Genomic DNA, 20431 nt, shown 5'->3' with positions numbered 1-20431 from the left:
CAAGGAATCTCAATCTTTCACAGAAATAAAATGTCTTTTCACCATTGATACGGTTTGTTATTTGCTTCAGTGCCAGTTTGAACAACGCAATTCTGACATGCAATGTATTTCTAGTAATAAGTTTAAGACTGTATCGGCACAGTTATAATAGTGACAGGTATGTTACATCATAGGGATACGTTCTGGAATCATACAGTACTTTTACTGAAGTCTCATAGTTCTGATGTCTAGAGTTTTTTGCATTTGGGTGCACTTTTCTGACATTTGTGCCCTTTCTGGAGGAAGTAAGAATTCTGATGACTCAGAAGAGGGATTTCTGTATTGACACTTTTAGTGACTAATACTATTAAACAACTGCACTTTCTTTATCTATTGAGGTACTACACCAGAAATTCCAGTGGGAATCTCTGAATTTTTGGTGATACTTTATGCATTCAAATGAGTATTATTTTAATAGGATACAAAATTTCATTAAGGCTGTGGTGGCAGACACTGTGATTTGAGACTGAGAATCCTGTAACGAAGGGTCTAAACTACAGCCTGGCTGCCCAGCACATACCCTCTGCTGGCCTGCCAGAGATTGCAAAGCGCTTCTCTGCCCAAATGGAACTAGTGCTACAGTGACCACAGTGCTCCCTCTGGTGGGAAAGAGGAGCCAGCCGGCTTGGTCTGAAAAGCTCTTGAGTTGTCACTTACGAACGGTTTTTCAGCATCATCCCACATGCGAGAAGCAGAGGTTTTGTAAGAAGAAAAAAAAAAAAAATTAGTAGCACAAAAGCAGAGGGGTGGGTTTTTTTTTCCAAAAGAGAAATAAAACATGATTTCTGATTAATCTGTGGCTGAAACTAAGAAACCATATTTTTGTAGCACAAAGCAGCACCCAGTGGTAGAGTTTGATGAGGCCAGTAAGCCTTGAGAAGTCCCATGCAGACTAAACCATTCTATGAACCCAGAAAAATTGGAACTCCCTGTCTTAGAATTCAGAAAATGGCAATTGCTTGCTGTGAGAACAACCTTGCGGCCAAAAATACAAGAAACTGATCAACCATCTCCACTACCAAATGCAGATTTCTGCTACAACTTCAACTTGCCAAACACTTAATTTTAACTCACATGCTCAGAGACTGTGATACACAGAGGAGTTTACAGCATTCACTCACCAGTGCATTATATTGTACTCCCTAGAACGACCTCTAACTATTGATGAAAGCCTGAAAAGACACAGAGGGGACATATTTATTCATGAAGAATGGACTCCAGTCGTACCACAATGAGCTGAGCATGAGCTGGGAACCAACAGGAATGATCTGAATCATATGACCTATAAGAATATAAATAATATCTTAAGTGTCAAATAATCACTCAAAAGGCAGAAAAAACACCACTAAAAATTAAAAGGAAAGGCTTTTATGGTAAGAAATTAACTTTGCCTGACAAGTGATTGCTCCTTAAACGGCTTTTAATCCATTACCAGCTGTTTTGCTCAGATATGCACACTTATTTAAACAGGAACTCATTAACACGATAGCTTCTACTTATTAAGACAAGAAACAGCATAAGTACTTATTTTGAGACATTGATTTTTACAATTGCTCTTTACGTTTACTTCAGACTCCGTCTGAATTTCACTTCTCCAATTTCTTAGCTGCAAATTCCACAAGGAAGCTGGCACTGCAGCTGTTGCCATGATCACTGTGAGGGCTTCAACTGGTGTAAAAATTGTGGTTTAGCCTACCTATGTTTAGAGTTAATGCAGTTGTTCCAACACTGTTTTCCACAATATTAAGACTTCTTCAAAGCCAATTAAGTTGCTGATAGAATGGACTAACATGCATAGATAAAACATACACCAAATAGAAATGTTTAAAAACCTGCAAATTTACATTTATTTTTCCACCACCATTAATTTCCTTTGTGCTTGCCTAAGCAACATGATCCATGATGCCTAAGCAGCATCATTTGCAACATGATCCAGAATTCATTTTAGATGATCCGTTATTAATACTGAGTTCTTTGCAAGGGAAGTCTCAGTGGGGCTAAAAAACACACCCCAGAAATCAACCAACCAAAAAAAAATCCCAGTCTCAAAGATTCCATCATAGAACAGATGGAGTCAGACCGCTGCCAAGTGATAGTTAATGACTGACAGAGTATTGTATTTGTATGTGCGGGTTTTGGAGCTCCAGAAGATACAGATCAGTAACGACATCAAGCAATGTACTGAATCCCTAGAAAAAAAACTGTCCCAGTTGATTTTCCAAGCAACATGACTGCATGGCTGAAGAGATTGCATCTCCGATTTTGTACAATAATTGAGCTCAACAACAAAAGAAACACAAGATATATTTTTTTTGCGGGGGGGGGTGGGGGGGTGGGGGGGTGGCAGGGGGGGGAACCTGGAATGCTGATCTTTTATTGGGTTTGTTACTGAGTCATTTTGCAGCTGTAAATACAAACAAGTCTGCACTGAAACCTAGCACCCAGCCTAGACAACATGATTTGCTGCAGTAGAGCAAATCATAGTTTCTACTCTCATTCAAACTCAGTAAACATGAAGACCATGGCCATGCTGCCCACGCAGTGCAGCATGTGGTACCAGTGGAGTATATATTCGTCATCCTCGTGAAACAGATTCGGGACATGAACAAATACACAGAACATCATAAGGTTAAAATATGACACATTTGGATAAATAACTCCTTACATACCCACACATACTCATTTTCTCCACCAAATGCTACATTTGCATCTTTGCCAACAGAATCTGCACAATTGCCAAAGTGAAGATTGTATGATAAAAAAAGACACAGAGTTCCTAGATCTCATTTCACCATATTCTCTGAAGCTATAGCTTATGCCATAAGAAAATGAAAGTAATAAAAAGGATGTTTGAGTCATTTTTTCCTCCACTTTTTCCTACTTCTTATCAAACAGTTTGGGGAGAAAATGGCAGATAATCTCAGATATTTTCAGTCTGATGCATAGATTTATTAACAAATGTCTTTCTCAACAGCTCAAATATGAAAGATCCTGTTATAATCAGTTTTCCAGATACTATTGTTTCTGTAACGATTGAATGAGTATCTTAAGAAACTGTAACTTGTCACTGTCCATAAGTTTTCTTCTTTCTCTCCATTTAAAAAGGTTGCAGTATGAAATTTAGAGCATTATAGAAGGTGTTCCTTTTTTTTTTTTATGCCAGCATAGCATGTAATGCTGGATTTTAATCTTAGAAGTATGGAGTTATAAACTGCTGATAGATTTCTAGAGAAGCAGTCTTTCTGTTGTCCCACTTTCATTCCTTCATTAATTCTTTCATTTGAGTGCTTATAGTGATTTTGGAGGACCATAAATTTGTATGGTTTAGTGCAAGCAAAAGATTTACAGCATCTCATTTATCTTTAGAGAAATATCACTAACTAGATACTCAGAACCGAATATTAAAATTTGGTGAGATGCTAGAAAAATTAGAGGGAAATAAAATGACTGTATTTCCCTTTCACTTCTTTTATACTTTTGCAGTTTAAACTTAATTATCATAATCCATCATACTAATACAATTTAGTGACCAAATATTTGTATATAGTAATTTCTGGCAACGTTATTTGTCATTCGAGTTTCTGGCAATGTCACTTGTCAGCAGAAATTACTTTTAAAACAGGAATACCTTTTGGCCTCAGTCACTGTTGCCCAGAGTAGAAGAGCATTGTAAAGGTGCCTTACTTTGATGAAATTCAGTAGCACCCAGAAACAGTCTCTCCCCATTAAACAATGATTGTCATTTCTAAAGAACTAATTTCACAAGGTTATGTCAAAGGGTATTTGACAAGGCAAAATTAGGGCAACATTTTTTTGATCCAACCAGCACACCAAATCACTGCAACATATCCAGAGAATGGTATCTTCATACGGCAAGTACCTTAGGGCTTAACATACTTAACAAGCATGTGCCTCCTTTGGAGAACTCCAGGTTTTCCCATCCCTCTAAACCCACATACACTTGCAAGTCTTTTCACAAAATGGCAGAACTATTTCTCTACGATTACTGCTTCTATTAAGCAGTGGAGCAAATTGCTCCCAGCATCTAGTGATCAAATCATATTGTCCAGTAAAAGCAGCTAGAGTGACTAAGAGCTTAGCAGCAGCATTGAATCTAACTTACCAGCTCAGAGTTCCTACCACAGACAGGGATGAACAAGTTCATGACTGAGACTGCGTACGGTTACAGAATCACGTTACATTGCTACAAACAAAAAACCCAGCTACAATATAATGAAAATGTCATTACTCTTAGCAACAAAGAAGAACTGCAGTGTAGGCAATATTCATGAAGATCAATCCAGAGAAGGAATCTGCATCCTCTTTGGAAGATGGAATACATGAAATCTAATTTTTCTATGCCATGCATCTATATGGCAATTCTTTCTTATTCAAGAGGGTGGAAAAGAATAGCATTCTTATCTGGTAACATTTTCAAAATATTAGACAGCTGGGATAAACCAATAAAGTTCCTACCTGGATTTCTCCTAGGCTTGGAAATATTTAAACAATGGTCTCTGATTCTGAAGTGGAAAATGAAAGATAATATAGATTTTCCTGGATGGAGAAATCAGTGAAAACTACGCAGTCTGCATTTGTGTACTTCCATACCTGTTATGTAAAAATATTTCTTTTGAACAGTTTTAAAATAATTGGAATGCATACAAGCAAGTCAGAGTTATTTTATACTATGATCTCAGAAGGCAAAAACATATGGATAGCACCCTATATTCTGAACTGTCATTTGTTCTCTGCTTCCATGAGAATGTGATTTCACTATCTAAGACTTCTAGAGAATTATCAAAAAACAACAGACTTAAATTAGATAACTTGTGACTACAAGTGTTTCTGGCAGACAGGTGAGCACGTGGCACTGGCAATGTCTTCTTGCATTAAGCCAAGGATGTCATATTTCCACTACACAGAGAAAGGTTTATGTAACAATTGTACCATCCTGCACAAGTGAGCCTGCAGCAGCAAGGGAACTCTCAGAAAGGAAGTCTGGATAAGTTTTTCCTCCCCTTTTTCCAAAAATACAACTTTCTATTTCTGGTTTGAGAGCCTTCATTTTTGCAGGTACTCTATGCTGCTCTACAGAGAAATATGGTGCTTGCAGAAACAGCTGACAGTTAGCAGCAACTCAGGCTGACTTTAGCATTGCCTTCTGGGATATCCATCATGCTCTTCTCCAGTTCTACAGAAACAAAAAAGTTATAAAATGAATTCACAAGAAATTACACCATCCAATACTAAGGGTAACAAATGCTGAATTCAGCCCCAGTAACTTCTATATGCTAGAACTCAGGTGGACACTGACATGAATATGCTGGCAGGTGTTTGAAACAGGCATTAATGCTTAAAAAACCTCCCCAATCCTTCACACCGTAAACAAGGAAAATGCACACAAAAAGCAAAACTTAACATACTGATGAAGTTTCCTGTCCCAATTCGGGCCTTGCACCCAGCAGTTTTCCCCAGCTCCTTTATCATGGACCGTTCAAAGGCCAAGGCAGCAACTCGGGAAAAGAACTCTTTGACATTTTCCCCTGGTAAACAGACAGAAATTACGTGTTTTTACAACTGCACATCAACACATGATCAAGCATAACAAGCACATCTGTGAACACATCCCTGCTCAATACTGGGACAGAACAGGCCTCTCCAACAATCTGATCTCCATTCTGATCACTGCAGAGAGAATTTCTCAGTTTCTTAGTCTAGAATAGTGTACCCCATACTGTACCTTTATTTTTAGTCAGCAACAGAGAGAATTCAGTTTGTGGTATAATCTTTTTTCATTGCTAATGCTGAGTAGCAGGGCACACGTGTATTTATGTAACTACCTATGAATGCTTAGATAGTAATATGCTTAGATAGAAACATGCTTAGACATTGCACAGCAGCTCAAGTACTCATTTCTGTAAACATGACAGTGCAAGCACACATAAAAATGCTCAAATAAAATTAACCATTAATAAACGTGAAGTTTCCAATAGCAACAAATGGAAGAACAGCAAAAAGCAAAAACTGCACGGGAATGGGGGCATAAGGAACTTTAACTTCCTCCCACCTTAACAATGCCCTTGTGGTTATGCTATTTTTAAACATCCTTTGCAGTAACTTACCTGTTTTGGCTGAAACTGACCAGTATTCTGCCTGCATCTCATTGGCAAAGCGGATGGCATCTAGCTCTGTTCTTTCACACACAGCACCTGACTGAGTAAATAACATGGAACAACTTTAACATAAATAACATGGTAACAACATAGAAGTACTGCTAGCACCTATACTGTGATGCTTCCAATTTTCACAGTGGCCTTTCTGGCTTTGCCTTAGAACTTGTGCAATCAGACATGATGGCAAGAATATTCAAGTAATCAGTCCTGCTTTTAAAATTGAAGTTTCCATTCACCTCCCACAGCACTGAAACAAAACAAGTTAACAAGTGTGACCATTGTATCTAACTATACAGTGTGGCAGGGAGCTACAAAGACAACAGCTCAGTTACTGGTCTTTAAATTCTTGTAACCCCATCATCCTCAGCACAAGAGTTGCCGGACCAACTAATCACAATGGTTCTATGGGTTTAGTCTTTCTTCTCTTTGTCTCGGATCCTTTCTTCTACTCCATCTATTTTTACTGCATCGTAACACAATGGCCTTCCCCTTACTTTTTATGTTTGCTGTTTCTTATCTCTTCTTAAGACTAAAATTTCTTGCTCCTTCAATGGGTTTTGCTTTCTTGAGCTTAGTTTTCAGGTCTTTTTCCCCCTCTTATTTGTTGTCTATGATCAACCATATCAGTATGTTGCTATTTGCTTTCAATTTCTAGCCCATTTGTGATGGAAGATACCAGTCTTTTTTGTTTGTACAGTTTTCTGTGCACTGTCTTACAATGGGGAACTCCTGCACAATTGAGAAGAATTCTAAAAATCCACAAAGGATGATGTGACATCAGGATGAGAAGTAGAGTGAATCCAACTGGGAAGGTATTGGCTTCATACTGAAGTAATACCTAGAACCCACAATCCTTTGCTTTGCTCTTGTCTCCCTCTCAGTTGAAAGTGCTATCATTTTAAAACCAGAAACTAACTTACAGTAAGGAATTCTAGCTTAGACAAGACTTCAGATCTGCATCCTCAGAGGTCTGGCACATTAAGCTTTTACTGCATCTCAGAAAAAGCAGCATAAGCAACACAAAGTACCAGAAAACTGTCAGACATGCAGCTTTCTGGGTCTTATTTTCAGTGAAGGGTAAGAAACAAACTGCATAAGTGATACTATAGCAGATAGCGGGGGAAGGGGAAATGAAAAAAAAAAAAATCAACTAAAGAGCAGAAGAAGCAAGTTTGTTTTGAAATCTTTAAGAATTACACATTGATAGCTAGAGAAAGATATGCACAAGACTCAGAAAGGTATAGGGTAAGTGCATTATAGCCTCTTCTTCTGAAAATGATGTCACATTCAATTAAGTACGAATTCTTCCCTCTTCCTGAATAACGAACACACTGTCCCTAAAAAAAACAAAAACCCCCAACCTTCAAGATCATCATGCACTCTGTTATTTTTTGCACCCAACTTTTCTCTGCCTTTTCAGTTGTTTGTATCTGTTTGGAAAATGTCATGCAAGGAATGGAAATAGGGATATTTCACTAACTACCCATTTTTTCATAAAGTGTCTTCTTACATTGGTTCCATATGTGTTGTTCTTTTTACCTGTGATCTTTCTTTCTGTTTAGGCTTTTCCCTCAAGGCTTTTATCTCAACAGCATTGTGTACAACTTGTAAGGGCAATTGCTTAAGGAACTAGGGGAAATATGATTTCCTAATCTGCATTTAATTTACTGACCACCAAATCTTTTTTTGTTCCAACCAGAAAGATGAAGCTGGAATCTGGCTCATTCTCCCTCAATGCGTCTTCTAGCCACTGTCTGAAATACAAAAAAGAAGCTAGAGAATCAGAGGGACTGAGGAATATAGGAGAAGGTGACAAATAATAGGGTCATAAGAAAAGTGAGAGGATGAACTTATGTGAGAGTATGAAAAGCGTTTTCTTCTAGACAGAAAGAGACCAGGAGCTATTCCAACTCCTTTGAATACATGCCTTCCACTAATGAAAAGATCAAACATGCCCAATGTAGAGGGCAAATTCAACAATGATTTTAGGACCCAGAGAGGGTATTTATCAGTATAAGGGAGGTGACAAAGTTTTGATAAAAGTTTTTGATAAAGAACAAGAAAATAAGAAGCAGAGGAAAAAATAGGAACAACATAGCAGATTAGATACAAACGTGAATAAAGAAGAGTGAAATAATCAATTCAGCATTATAAAACCAGCACCCTATGAAGGCTGCATGACTCCTGCCTCATAAGCTTTTGTATTTTTGTTACTCTGGCAATCAAGTTCCTCTTGAGTCATCCAACATAAGTCAAGGAGGGAAGGGAGTGTGTGTGGGGGGGAAAATCAGGTTCACAGGCTTCAATTATTTTCAACCAAGCAGAGACACTAATATATATATTATTTTACAAAGTCCTATGTAAATGAGCTAAATACCACAGCAGTACTCTAAGGAAATAGTCTAATACACATTCAAATAAGACAGAGTACAGATTGCAAACAAGCATGTTACCTGCATTACAGTCACAACAGTATGTTAGAAATGTACACACTCTGAGCTGGCAACAACAGTGTGGATCATAGATCCATGGAGGGTTTAAAGCAAAACAAGTTCACTTACAACAATTAGCGTGCTGTTGCAACCAAATCATTACAAATATCTGAACCAGTTAAGTTTAGCTGTATCTATACACACTTTGAGTTTTTCATTTTCCTTCTTCTTTCTGACAGCCTACCTCCTACCAAAATCACTACAGAAACTAGAAAAAGAAAATAATTTCGGGCTAACAGTGCACCTAGAAAACAAGAGGTTCTTGAGACAGTATGCATGAGATACATCTCGTCAATTTCACCATTTACATCAGATGCCAGCCTGTTATTCTGTTTACAGCAAACAGAGGGGGGGAAAAAAGGATGCTTTTCAGGTGCACTTCATCTCTTCCTGGGTGTCTAATTTTGCAAGGATTAAGCTCTTATTGAAGTGCCTTTTTCTCTCTACTTACTATAAAGGAAGTCAAGGGTAAGTGGTTCAAATTTATGCTCTGCATTTTCTTCAGAAAAATCCCACCCTACGTAATCCAAACAAGTGACTGTCATTCTTCATTTCTTAGCTCAATAGAAAATACACTCACGACCCAGCAAATTCTCAGCAACTACAGGCTATTAAAGGCAATTAAACCTGCTCTAAAAGCTTTAAAGGCTATGCCAAAATACAGACACTTACTTGGTGTGATCCAAAGTCTGGATATCAGCCAGATCAAACACTGTTATTATAACTGCAATAAAAGACAATAACAGAAAAAAAGTAATTAAGTTAGAATGCGTATCAGAAGTCTCTCCAACTCACCTTGCTAAACGGAAAGAATGTTTACATATTAAGTGCAAGAGCAGATTTAACACAGAAGAGATGGAAGACTATTCTCTTCCTCTCTATTCCTCTTCCTTCTATAGCACCCAGTAGGACTGAAGTCTTCAGTTTTCAACCTTATTTATTCTTTACCTGTAGTCTGCAGTCTGTAGTGCTATTACTCCTTTTATTTTGGCATCACTTTAATTCCTGCAGAAATTGTCTTTTACCAAAGGGAATGTCAGAAGCATCCATTTCTAACTTCAGCAATAATCTTACCCAAAAACCAAATTCTTTTCCCCCTAGACACAAGTGCCAATTTTTATCACTGCATCATCAGAACATTCAGAGCTTGCAGGTGTGACAACATATCAATTCATGAGTTTTTTTAGTCCCTTCTTCTCTCCAATAACGGACAACCCATTCCGCCACACTGCGTCTACAGGTACCCTTCCAAGGAGCACATACGCATATACGTTTCTATATAAAGTACAACCTCCCGTCACAGCCAGGATCAAACTAATATTGTTCTCACCCTCTGCTCCTCGGTAGTAAGCAGATGCAATGCACTTGAACTTTTCTTGACCTGCTGTGTCCCATCTGTGCAATGGGGGGAAAAAAAAGAAATTTCAGGTTAATGAAACCCAGTGTAACCCGAGTAAACATGCTAACGAAGCAGCAGACTGGTACAAGCTGGATAAGAATGTGACACCAGAGAAGTGTTACCATCTGGAACATGTTACTCATTAACCGCTGATAGAAATACAGTGAAGCTCTATTATTTAATGAAGACATTTGAACTCTGTTTTTTAGATTTGTTTTTTTAATTATTTTTTTTTTTAATACTGGTCAATTTGGAGACAATTCAAATATTCATATTCTGCATGGTAATACCTTTTTCTTAAAATATTTTTTCCTCATCTATGTCATTTGCATGTATTTCTATCTCAATCTAATTTTTAAAGTTTATTGTGCTAATACTAGCTAAATCATACATTAGCCCATATTAGAATCTTCCAACTGCTAGATACGATATCTGTCCATACACTAGAAATTAGAGACCTACAGCTCAGTCCACCAGGTACTAATGACACCATTAAAGAAAAATCAAGAAACTGCTTCCTATTAAAGAACATGATACACAGTCCTCTCAGCTATTGCCAACACTTCAGAGCTTTGGGTTTTTGTTATAGCCTAGTACTGTCAGTCATGGATATTTGCAATTTATCTTGTATGGAAATCTCTCAGCAATAGGGGGCACTAGTGCTTATCATATGGAAACTTTCTACCCTGACACTGACGATTCTGCAGATAATGCAACCTGATGTTTAATAGCTCATGAACCTTATTACTCTAGCTGGCAATATACTGATGCATCAGCCTACATTTTTAGAGGGACTCAACTTTCAAAAGTATAGAGCCTGGCAGAATTTTCAAGAACAGAATGTTACTGAAATAACTGGAAAATGGATTTCTGAGTATTTTTCAATAAATCCCACTACCCATCCTTTTATCATCAATAATATCTCAGAAAAAACACGTTCCTGAGTGAAAAGGTTTTTAAGATTCATGCACTAAAATACTTCACACAAAGTGTCTTTTTTCTGCTCTAGGTCACACTACAGCATAAATGATTGAATAATGCCCTCTACAGAACAGTACTGCTAGCCACTGGAAATACCAAAGGACATCCTTCAGCAGAACCACAGCATGTGAGAGAAGGATAGGATTTCCACTAGTCTGATAAACAAAGCTGAAAATCAAAGATTCTAGGTTCACATTCTAATAAAAACGCTCTAGTCTTTCTACAATTTGGAGAAAATCACTTAGTCCCTAAGTAAGAGATGCTGAAATCACTGGACACCTTAGCATTAATTTCAATGGTTGCAGGAACAAAGTCCCCAGTAAAGCCAAGTTCAGTACTCAGTGTGCCTACTAAACTTAAACAGTATGGTGTAACAGTAGAACTATACAAAGTTTGTGGGGCAAAAGCTTCCTCTACTCTTTCAAGAAACTTGAGTAAAAAAGGCAGAACTCCACTAAAATGGCACAAGACATCCAAGATGAATTTTCATTTACAAACTTATAATATTTCTTAGGGATGTGAAATCCAGGAAGGTAAAATTTTTACTAAAAGTCCAGGTACAGAATCTGGTTTTCAGATAATGTTATTCTTCGTGTATTTTTATTATTTTAAATTCCACTAGAGGCTGCAGCAGCTCAAGCTCAGCTGAGATTATACTCTGTGCAATACTTAACCACGCTGTTTCAACTTACATCTGGAGATTGTATGGTATTCCTATTATTTCAAAACGTTCAATTTCAAAATCCACTCCAATGGTTGCCTTGTAGTCTCGGTCAAAATTATCTTTACAAAATCTGTGATTAAAAAAAAGAAATAAAAGAGATGAAACACTAGTAACACCCAACTACAAATAACTGCAAAACTAACACTACCTAGGGTAAATTACGAAGACAAGAATTAACTAACTGTGTAATCACTATATATTGCAGAAGCTTATATAAAAAGATCAATAAAACCAATTAAAAAAAAGGAGCTACTGGATAACAAACTAGAAAGCATATACATCTATTAAGCTCTCAGGATCAGATGAAAATCAGAATAAAATATCTTGGGACTGCCAAGGAAGATACAGTATTTTATCGTTTTAGTTACAAGGGAACATATTTTGTGCCATAAATAATGACCCAAATGATTAAACAATGAGATTAAAAACTTATCATACCTACTTAAGAATGGGAAAGAAACAACAATAATAGAAGACAAACATAGACAGAAAGCTGTCATGGTGATCACAAGCTACAGAAATTCAACGATCTTTTCATTGGACTTAGATACAAAAAACATGAGAGCTGTTTAAAACCTCTCATAAAGAATCAACTATTCTTTAAGTTTATTTAATAAGCTACAGAAAAACTTGAAATTCTTCTACAGTCTTGCAGCTGTAGAAATAAGTATAGGTACTCTAAAAGTAAGGGGAAAAACATGAAACCAAGACTTAGACACTGGAAAGATTTTTTTTTTTTTTTTTTGGACCTTCTGATTGTTTAGCCTTTAGAGTGGATTTCGTAAGGAAACACTGCATCATATTTGACTGGATAAAAACAGCTCATAATATAACATATACTTACTAAAGTGCCAGAGAATGACTTTCTATGTTGGTATATTAAGCCTGTTCTGTCTTTTATTTAATACCAAAAGCATGGTTTAAAACAGAACTATGAAGTATTACCCTGAATGGACAGAAATGGAAACGTTGTAACATTTATTTTAGAAAGAGCAGAATCAAACCATCTGCTGAGATATACTGTACCTGTTGATAAGGCTGGTTTTCCCAACATACATGTCTCCTACCACAACCACTTTGGATATTTTCAGCCTGTTATAAATATTTGAAAATATTACATGTTTTTAGTACCAATTTCCACATTCTCTCTTTAAAAATTCTGATTTAGTTCCTTAAATTGCAAGTGATGAGCACATGCACCTGTGACTCCAGTTTACCCAAATGCCACTGTGCCACAGGATCAGAGTCTTAAATTGTATGAAAAGAGGGAGGTCACCATATTTTTTTCTTAAATATAATCCAGTGGAGCATAAATTCTATTCTATTAAAATTGTTTTGACTACAAGTATATACATTTGTCAGTTTGCACAGAAGACCATAGAGTATCTGCATCCTTTTCATTAAAATTAATCACAAGCTTCTCGTTGACTTTAATAGTACAAACCAAGTTCTAAGTGCAGAAACACTAATAAAATAACCCACTGCAGAATTTGTCTCTGGGAAGAAAACCCACATGTTTAGAGCCAATACATTTTCTGACTATCTGGAATAATATTAAGCTGAACCTGGCTTCATGCAAATAATCCTCTTTGCTCTGGGTCCTCCCACAGAATACAGCAGATGGGCTTTAGGTGACTCAGCCTGCATTCTTAAAATTGAAATGTAGTGTATTTTTAGGAGATACCAGTGGATAAGTGAATGTTAAGTGTATTTGCTGACCTCAACTTGGATTGACATCTGCCATGTACACGCTACAAAAATGGCTTAAGAGGTTTAATGTTCTTTTGTATCAAAGAATGGGTTTTTAAACAAATTAATTTATCTTCTATTGAATACTATTTCTGGTTATATTAGGCTTCCGTGTGATGCTGATTCCAAGTTATCTATTCTAAATAGCCTAAATCTTGACTGTTAAGTTGCATTACTAATATTTCTGAATAAAGAAGGCATTTTGTGTGCCAGTCAATGTAGGAGGGTGGCCACAGGCCTCTAAGCTGCTGACATGTCTCTGCCCAATTAACTGTTACTGATAAAATACTGAATAAAATCAATGACCTTAAGGGAAGTGCAAAAAAGTAAGTGATGGTTTAGAGCTATGTGTTCCATTAATTCATACTGGGGGAAAAAAGCCTCCCTAGATTACACAATTTAACACATTGATGGAATATCAAGAGAGTCTTAAATACAGCCATTAGCTACAGAATTTCTCAGACTACCTTTCCAAATGACAAAGAAATATTCCATTACTTGGCATAATGGAAAAGGAAGATAATGTTTTTTCCTGTCAAGCTTTACAATTACTGCACAAAACACTCAGTTGTCTGTCCCTCCTATCCCTGCCCCACCAATAAAGTGACCTAATAATAATCATATCTAGAGAGCAGTGACAGGAAAGTGGTTTAATTTTATTCACAAAGACAAAATGTGAAGCTTTTTAGCTATACTCTGTTACCAGAATCAATGAACTGGAGAGTTGGTTTACTCTGGAAATAAAAAAACAAATAGATCTTGGTTATGGAGGGTAAAGAAATGCCTCAATTCACTAAACCATATCTTGCTAGCAATTTGTCTGGACACTTGTAACAAATCTACATGAAACTAAGACAGTGACAGTGCTTCTGAAAACCAATAAACTCACTGATGTCTCTCAGGGAGATGTATTTTGTCTTCAAATTTTTTTAGCAAGAGTTGTGCTTAAAGATGAGTATCATGACAAGTCTCGTTGTAATCAACAACTCTAGATTTGAAAGAATAGTGAGCTAATTGTCAGTATTCATAGAAGCTCCACTTTATGAAAGATCCTTCACACTGGAACACAAAACCATTTATCTCTAAAACATAAAGCTATTTATTTTCACTGAATAGTGATGATTTCTAACACAGTTTAGCTTTCTTGCCTTGCTTCATGAATTAAATCAGTACTAGTAACAGTTCTGGGAGAGAGATGATGTGAAAAAAACCCAACAACGTAAAGATTATTACTAGGGCATAAAACAGTTTATTTGGATTTTTCAATGCTGTATATTTACCAGAATTTTGGTCCAATTTTAAGGAAGCATTTAAGTGAACTTCTCAGAATGTAATACTTCTAAAAGACTAAAGCTATGTTCTTATGTGTTTCTAGCAACTTAGAACTGCTGTATGTTTATAGCCCCCTAAAGCTTTATCAACTGCTCATTTGGAACACCAACAGACAATACAACATAACTGCTCTAGAATTTGGTTGCCATACTGACTTGCATGTGCAAAATTCAACACTAATTTAAAACAATCAATTAATCTTTTGAACAACAAGTTTAGTTCAAAGCTGCTGAAAAACTATTTGTTGCTAAACAATGCTGCTATTTTTTCATTGCTACTTATGCCAGCAGAAAACGTATCTTTGACACTTATGGGAAGAAGAGGCACTTTATTAAGTCTCTGTCAAACAGGTCCAAGAACTGCCATGTGCATGGACTTAGCTGCCTTGAAACATGCTGGAGCGAGCAAGATGAGGAAGGAAAAGCCTATGAAGGAAGCAAGCTATAAAGAGCTTAAAATACTTTCTTCATTGCATACGTGGTTTATTACAAACATACCCAACTGTTCCAGTGCTCTGCTGACAAGCAGTCCTGACCTGCGCATGGAAGTGCTCTTTGAACTGCAGAGAGGCCTCAGATGTGTACCACTGAAAACAGGAGAGAACAGCTACTGGGATAAACTGTGCAATGTCTGCTTTGCAATAAGTCAAATCAGGAAGGAAAAAATAGATGAGAAGATTAATTCAAAGAGTTGTCAAGTACCGGGATACCCTGGCATAAGAAAAAGGATACCTTGGATTAGAAGGCAGTAAGGCTTCCCCGCAGTTATGTTTGTAAAAGCTCCTTTGGACAGTGCCATCATTTGACCACCTTTCTGAGTGTCAGCATCCAAGCACTAGCTAAACTTCCACAGTCAAACACGTTTGCTCATGATTCTGTACAACAGCAAGTACCTTAAATTATCCCAGTAATCTAAGACACACAAGACAAACATAGATGGGAGCATACTACCAGCAAGCCATTATTACTATGAAGTCTTTTAGATCTCTTATATGTGTGAAGCACCATTTTTATTACTAGTTTTTAATTAGAAATTAGTTTAAAATGAGGAAAACTTATTTTACCTTATATTTGCTTAAAATTACTGTGGTGGTTTTCATAAAATTAAAAGCAAAATATGTGGCTGAGATCAAGCATGGAAAAAAAATGCTAACTCCCTTAAAAGGATATTTTGAACAACTGAAAAAACAGCATGCTAATTCCTTGTCCTTCCCTATCCTTAACTCTTCTATTATACTTCAAGTACATAACTCTTTGGGGACATGAATGGTCTTTTCCGCCTTTATTTCTACAGTGCCTAGTACATTTTATCCACTCAATGACTAAGATTCCCATACAAACAGAAAATGAAAATTGCCTCAAATTCTTCAACCAAAGTGTCCATATAGATCTAATTAGACTTTTTGCATATTTAGTATCAGCTATGGTTCTTATTTCCCCTCAGTGTAGGAATTCTTTAAGCATGTAATAATTAATGTTTGGCTGAAATAACTAGATATTACCAGATAACACTTTTGTGTCAAGAGTCACTTTCTCTAAAGGCTAAAAAGAGAAGTGAGAATTATTATTAAACACATTGGCACTGAATGGGAACATGAGATCACATTCATCTTTGAAATAAATCCTTAAACAATTTGTAATTTTAGCAGAAGAGAACAACTGTACATTAAATTAAAATACTATTAGCACAAGGGAAAGATAGCTCAGTGTGGCTGGTGATACGTAGTGTGCACAGAGGATAAAGAATGCTCACCTTGGGAAACTGAGAGATTATTCTGTCCCTACTCACTGGAGGAACAAAATGCATTACGTTGGACTTCATCCTCCAAATTCAATTAAATTCTACCAGACAAGAAAAATGTAAAGAGAAACACAGTAGTCATGAATTGTCTCAATACAGGAAAAATGTTATTAAAAAAATTAACAGTTCTTACTGGCTCATCATCTTTTTTTTTTTCCCCTTTCAGTAGAACTGGAAATTCTTTGACTTTATTTGCATTAAAGAAAACCTGTTTCTTACATAAAAGGGACTGCTTCAGTGCACATAGCTGTAGTAGCGAACAGTGGCTTTCTGAAACTACAGGGCCCCACCTCTCATTCCATGGTAGGACAGGGAATTGTTCACTTAATTCAACGTATGCGCTTGCAGTTTAACCCTCAAAGGATTTTGCCGTGTTTAATTTAAAAATTTTGCTCATTGTTGTCTGAAATGCCTCTGCACTAAGCACATTAAATGTTAGGGGATATCAGATTTCATTCGGTCAGAAGAAGAAAGGAGGAAAGATGACGCTGCCACACTTCTTGGCACAACATCAAACTTTCACCCAAGATCAGCTCAGAAAGAATGAAATCAGTAGATAGTTTGACTTGGAAAAAGAATAACGTTCACATGAAAATCACAAATTAATTTAGAGATCCCACTTGAGACATATCAATTTGGTTATGCAATGAAACCTCGTGGGTTGCTGGGGGAGGGGACCCTTAATAGGGTACCAATTTCTTACTGGCATTCAAAAGAATGTTTCTAATAAGAACATTCATCATGTAGCAAAGCGTAAGGAAGGACTCACCGTACAGCAGCTGATGCAGCAGGATCCCAGTCACGCAAACAGCCCAGCCTGCTGCTGCGTGGCCATAGCAACAGGCTTGCAACAGTTCTCTTCCTCCCCTTCTCTCACCCATTGGGAAGGCGGAGTTGGAGTAATTTGGCTGTACATAAAGCACTAGTTTTAAAAGAACAAACTGGTTTTAGGGGACATACAGATTCCTTTGATCAGAAACTACTCTTTAATAAACAATATGGTCCCCTAACACTGTATAAGAAAATAGTTCTGTTTTCTTCAAAGATATTGGTATATATGGATAGAAAGAGCAAGACTAACTCGGCAGACAAGGAACCAACAGGGCAGGGAATTGTTACAGTGCTAATATTAAGCATAGTAGCAATTATAAAGAAACTCCTGAGGGATTTTTTCAGAATTTCAACTTGATTTCATCTCAGATTTAGGGTCAGGATGAGCATGCCACCAATGAGACATTCTGAATTAGATAAATGTCTTTGTAGTCATTAGTAATCTTGCTTTCTAGCATACCAAATACTAAAGACAACGAATAAGAAATCACACAGCTCTTTTGTATTGCCTAAATATTGTTAATCAAGCCATTAACTTAGACAACATTTTGTATGCTAGACAGTAATTTAGGATGCTAAAATATTTTGCTATTTATTTCATTAGGATTTAAATTTCCGAGTTTCAGGACAAAAGAAAGCCCTCACATTCTAATAGCCATATTTTGATAATGCTGGAACAGGCTTGGACCTCTTCATATCCAGGAGAGAAGCCTCTCCTTTTCCTGCAGCAGGCTAAAAATATTAAAGGGCAGATCAATGTTGACGAGTAATTTTAAACAAGTATATAACAAAAAAAACCTACATCTGTGTTTTACAATGCCCCACTAAGAATAATGCTCAACAAAATTGCTAGTTCACTACTTAAAATTAATGTTTTATTCTCTTTTGTGAGGAATTGCTGTTAAATCACTTCAGGCGCTCATGTGATCTCAACTATACTGGAACACCCACTTCCCCCAGAAGAACTGCAGCTGACAGGTTATTCACCAAAGAAGGTGACATTACAATATTTATTACCATATGCCTAGTTCTATTTATCATGCTACTTGCAACCCTATAAAACTAGGGAGATCTAGACCTTTATGGTGTGCTCCTGCCCTTTTGGCAAGTCTGAATGATTTTATGGCAACGTTAATGTGTTAAAATAATAGTTCTGAAAACAAAAACTAAAACCTTCCCAGTTGTCAAGAGTTTCAAACAATAATTTGCTTTCTCCATATTCTCCTAGTTCTAGTTCAACACATCCTAAGCATGTAGAAGTGTCATGTGTACACAGGCTGACTCATGGCTTGTTTCCTAGAGCTCTTTCACAAACTAAGCTACAAAAAAAAAAAAATAAATCAATTCAACACTCTCAGTGAATCCAAAGTACAGAAGGCACCAAGATAACCAAACAGAAACATTTTAAAATTGAGAGGCCACCTTCACTTACATTTAATGTATTTAATCTAAATCTTACGCACACATAAATATATCCCAATTTACAAAATCAAAATTAGCAAATTAGCCACACCACTGGAGGAAAAAGATCAGTAATTTAAGAAATACAAAGCTGCTAAAAATACTGAGAATGATAGGTACTAAGATCCAGATTTCTTCTTCTTACAGAGCTGAAGGGGATTCAGTCACCAGGGAGGATTCGGAATATAATGTCTCCATGGCATCACAAGCTCCTTACATCAATGCTGCAGGAACAGTATCACTAGCAGACTCTGCAGACAGACAAAGGATTTGAGGAAGGCATCCAGAAGCTGTACATAACATAAGTTAACATCATGACCATGAACCAAAATCAGTATTCTAAGCTACGGTGAAGGACAAGACAGAACAACTCATGCCAAAAGGACAAGAGCAGAGTTAACACTGAAGGACAAGAGAAGTCTCTGATTTTCTCCTGCCCCTTCTACATTGAGAAAAGTTCAGGTTCTTGCTACTAAAATAAGGCTAAACATTACAGATATATAGTTAACCAAAGTCTAATCTAATTCAGGAAAATAACTTCTACTTTAAATAAACCCCTTTAAAATGTTGCAGAAAAATAAATCCTTTCCTGAAAATACTTTTTAAAGTAGTAATTTTTCTTTTGTGTATTTGGAAGATCAACAAACCAGAATTTATTCCTGTGTTTCATTTTAATCCAGTTGATCTGAAAGACTTCAGCTTTGTAAAATCCAGTTTCAGAACTTTGATTATAGTAATTGTTACTCAAACATAATGAAAAACATCTCAACAACTTCTCTATTTGCAGAGAACTAACCTTTTATAGCACAAGCTATTCAGATTTTTTTTCCTGATGCGAGATCACATCTGACAATCCAGATCACCCTCAAGTTGTGCTAGCCACATTGCAATGATACATTCTCCCTGCATACCAACCTCTGAACAACGCTGTACTTTTTAGCAGAATCGTGCTGAAGAAGATGTCTGTGTTGAACCTCTGCTACACATTCTACCTGTTTATAGTTTCATTCTGGAGAAGACTAGGAAAACCTAGACCAGAGCTACTGAGCTCTCTTCAACCCTTGTACCTCAAGGCACTCGCCTGCTACATCTCTGCCATTAACTCGACCACCATTTTGTTCAAGCTGAATTTTTTTCAGTTTTGTTGAAACGAAATTACTTTAAAAACAGGGGGTGAGGAAAGAGATTCCCTCCACGCTTTAGGAAAGAAGCGAGGTAAAACGGCCTCCACACGGCAACCCCACGGCGGTGCCTCTCCCCTTCCCTCACACGCTCCCCTCCCTGAGGAGCCGCGCCTCAGCTCACCCGCCCGCGGCGCTCCACAATGTCCTGCGCCAGCAGCGTCCCGGCTTCTAATTCGCCAACTACGCCGTTGACGTTACTCTCTCGCAGCAGCCACCGTCAAACGCGGTGATTACGCTGTTGACGCAGGAGCAGACTGAGCACG

General features: G+C 37.1%; 1 protein-coding gene across 4 annotated transcripts; it reads right to left on the bottom strand.

The window, feature by feature from the left end:
* Nucleotides 1-382: 382 nt before the first annotated feature.
* On the bottom strand, nt 383-20385 carry RAB36 (RAB36, member RAS oncogene family). Of its 4 annotated transcripts, XM_074606650.1 has the most exons (13): nt 19900-20322; nt 19130-19235; nt 17462-17614; nt 16645-16733; nt 15390-15478; nt 12838-12903; nt 11780-11881; nt 10038-10102; nt 9380-9431; nt 7888-7969; nt 6165-6255; nt 5466-5585; nt 383-5233 (listed from the first exon to the last, which is right to left on the bottom strand). In XM_074606650.1, the coding sequence occupies exons 4-13, from the start codon at nt 16711-16713 to the stop codon at nt 5169-5171; spliced, it is 801 nt and encodes a 266-aa protein (XP_074462751.1). In that variant the 5' UTR covers nt 16714-16733; nt 17462-17614; nt 19130-19235; nt 19900-20322; the 3' UTR covers nt 383-5168. The 4 variants fall into 4 exon arrangements, with proteins under 4 accessions (XP_074462751.1, XP_074462752.1, XP_074462750.1 ...); XM_074606651.1 differs by lacking the exon at nt 12838-12903 and having other exon boundaries at nt 19900-20326; XM_074606649.1 differs by lacking the exon at nt 383-5233 and having other exon boundaries at nt 5274-5585; nt 20290-20385.
* Between the last annotated feature and the right edge of the window lie 46 nt (nt 20386-20431).

The sequence above is a fragment of the Larus michahellis genome, chromosome 13 (assembly GCF_964199755.1).
Source record: "Larus michahellis chromosome 13, bLarMic1.1, whole genome shotgun sequence".
Classification (NCBI taxonomy): Eukaryota; Metazoa; Chordata; class Aves; order Charadriiformes; family Laridae; genus Larus; species Larus michahellis.
This window is presented reverse-complemented; position numbering and strand designations above follow the sequence as displayed.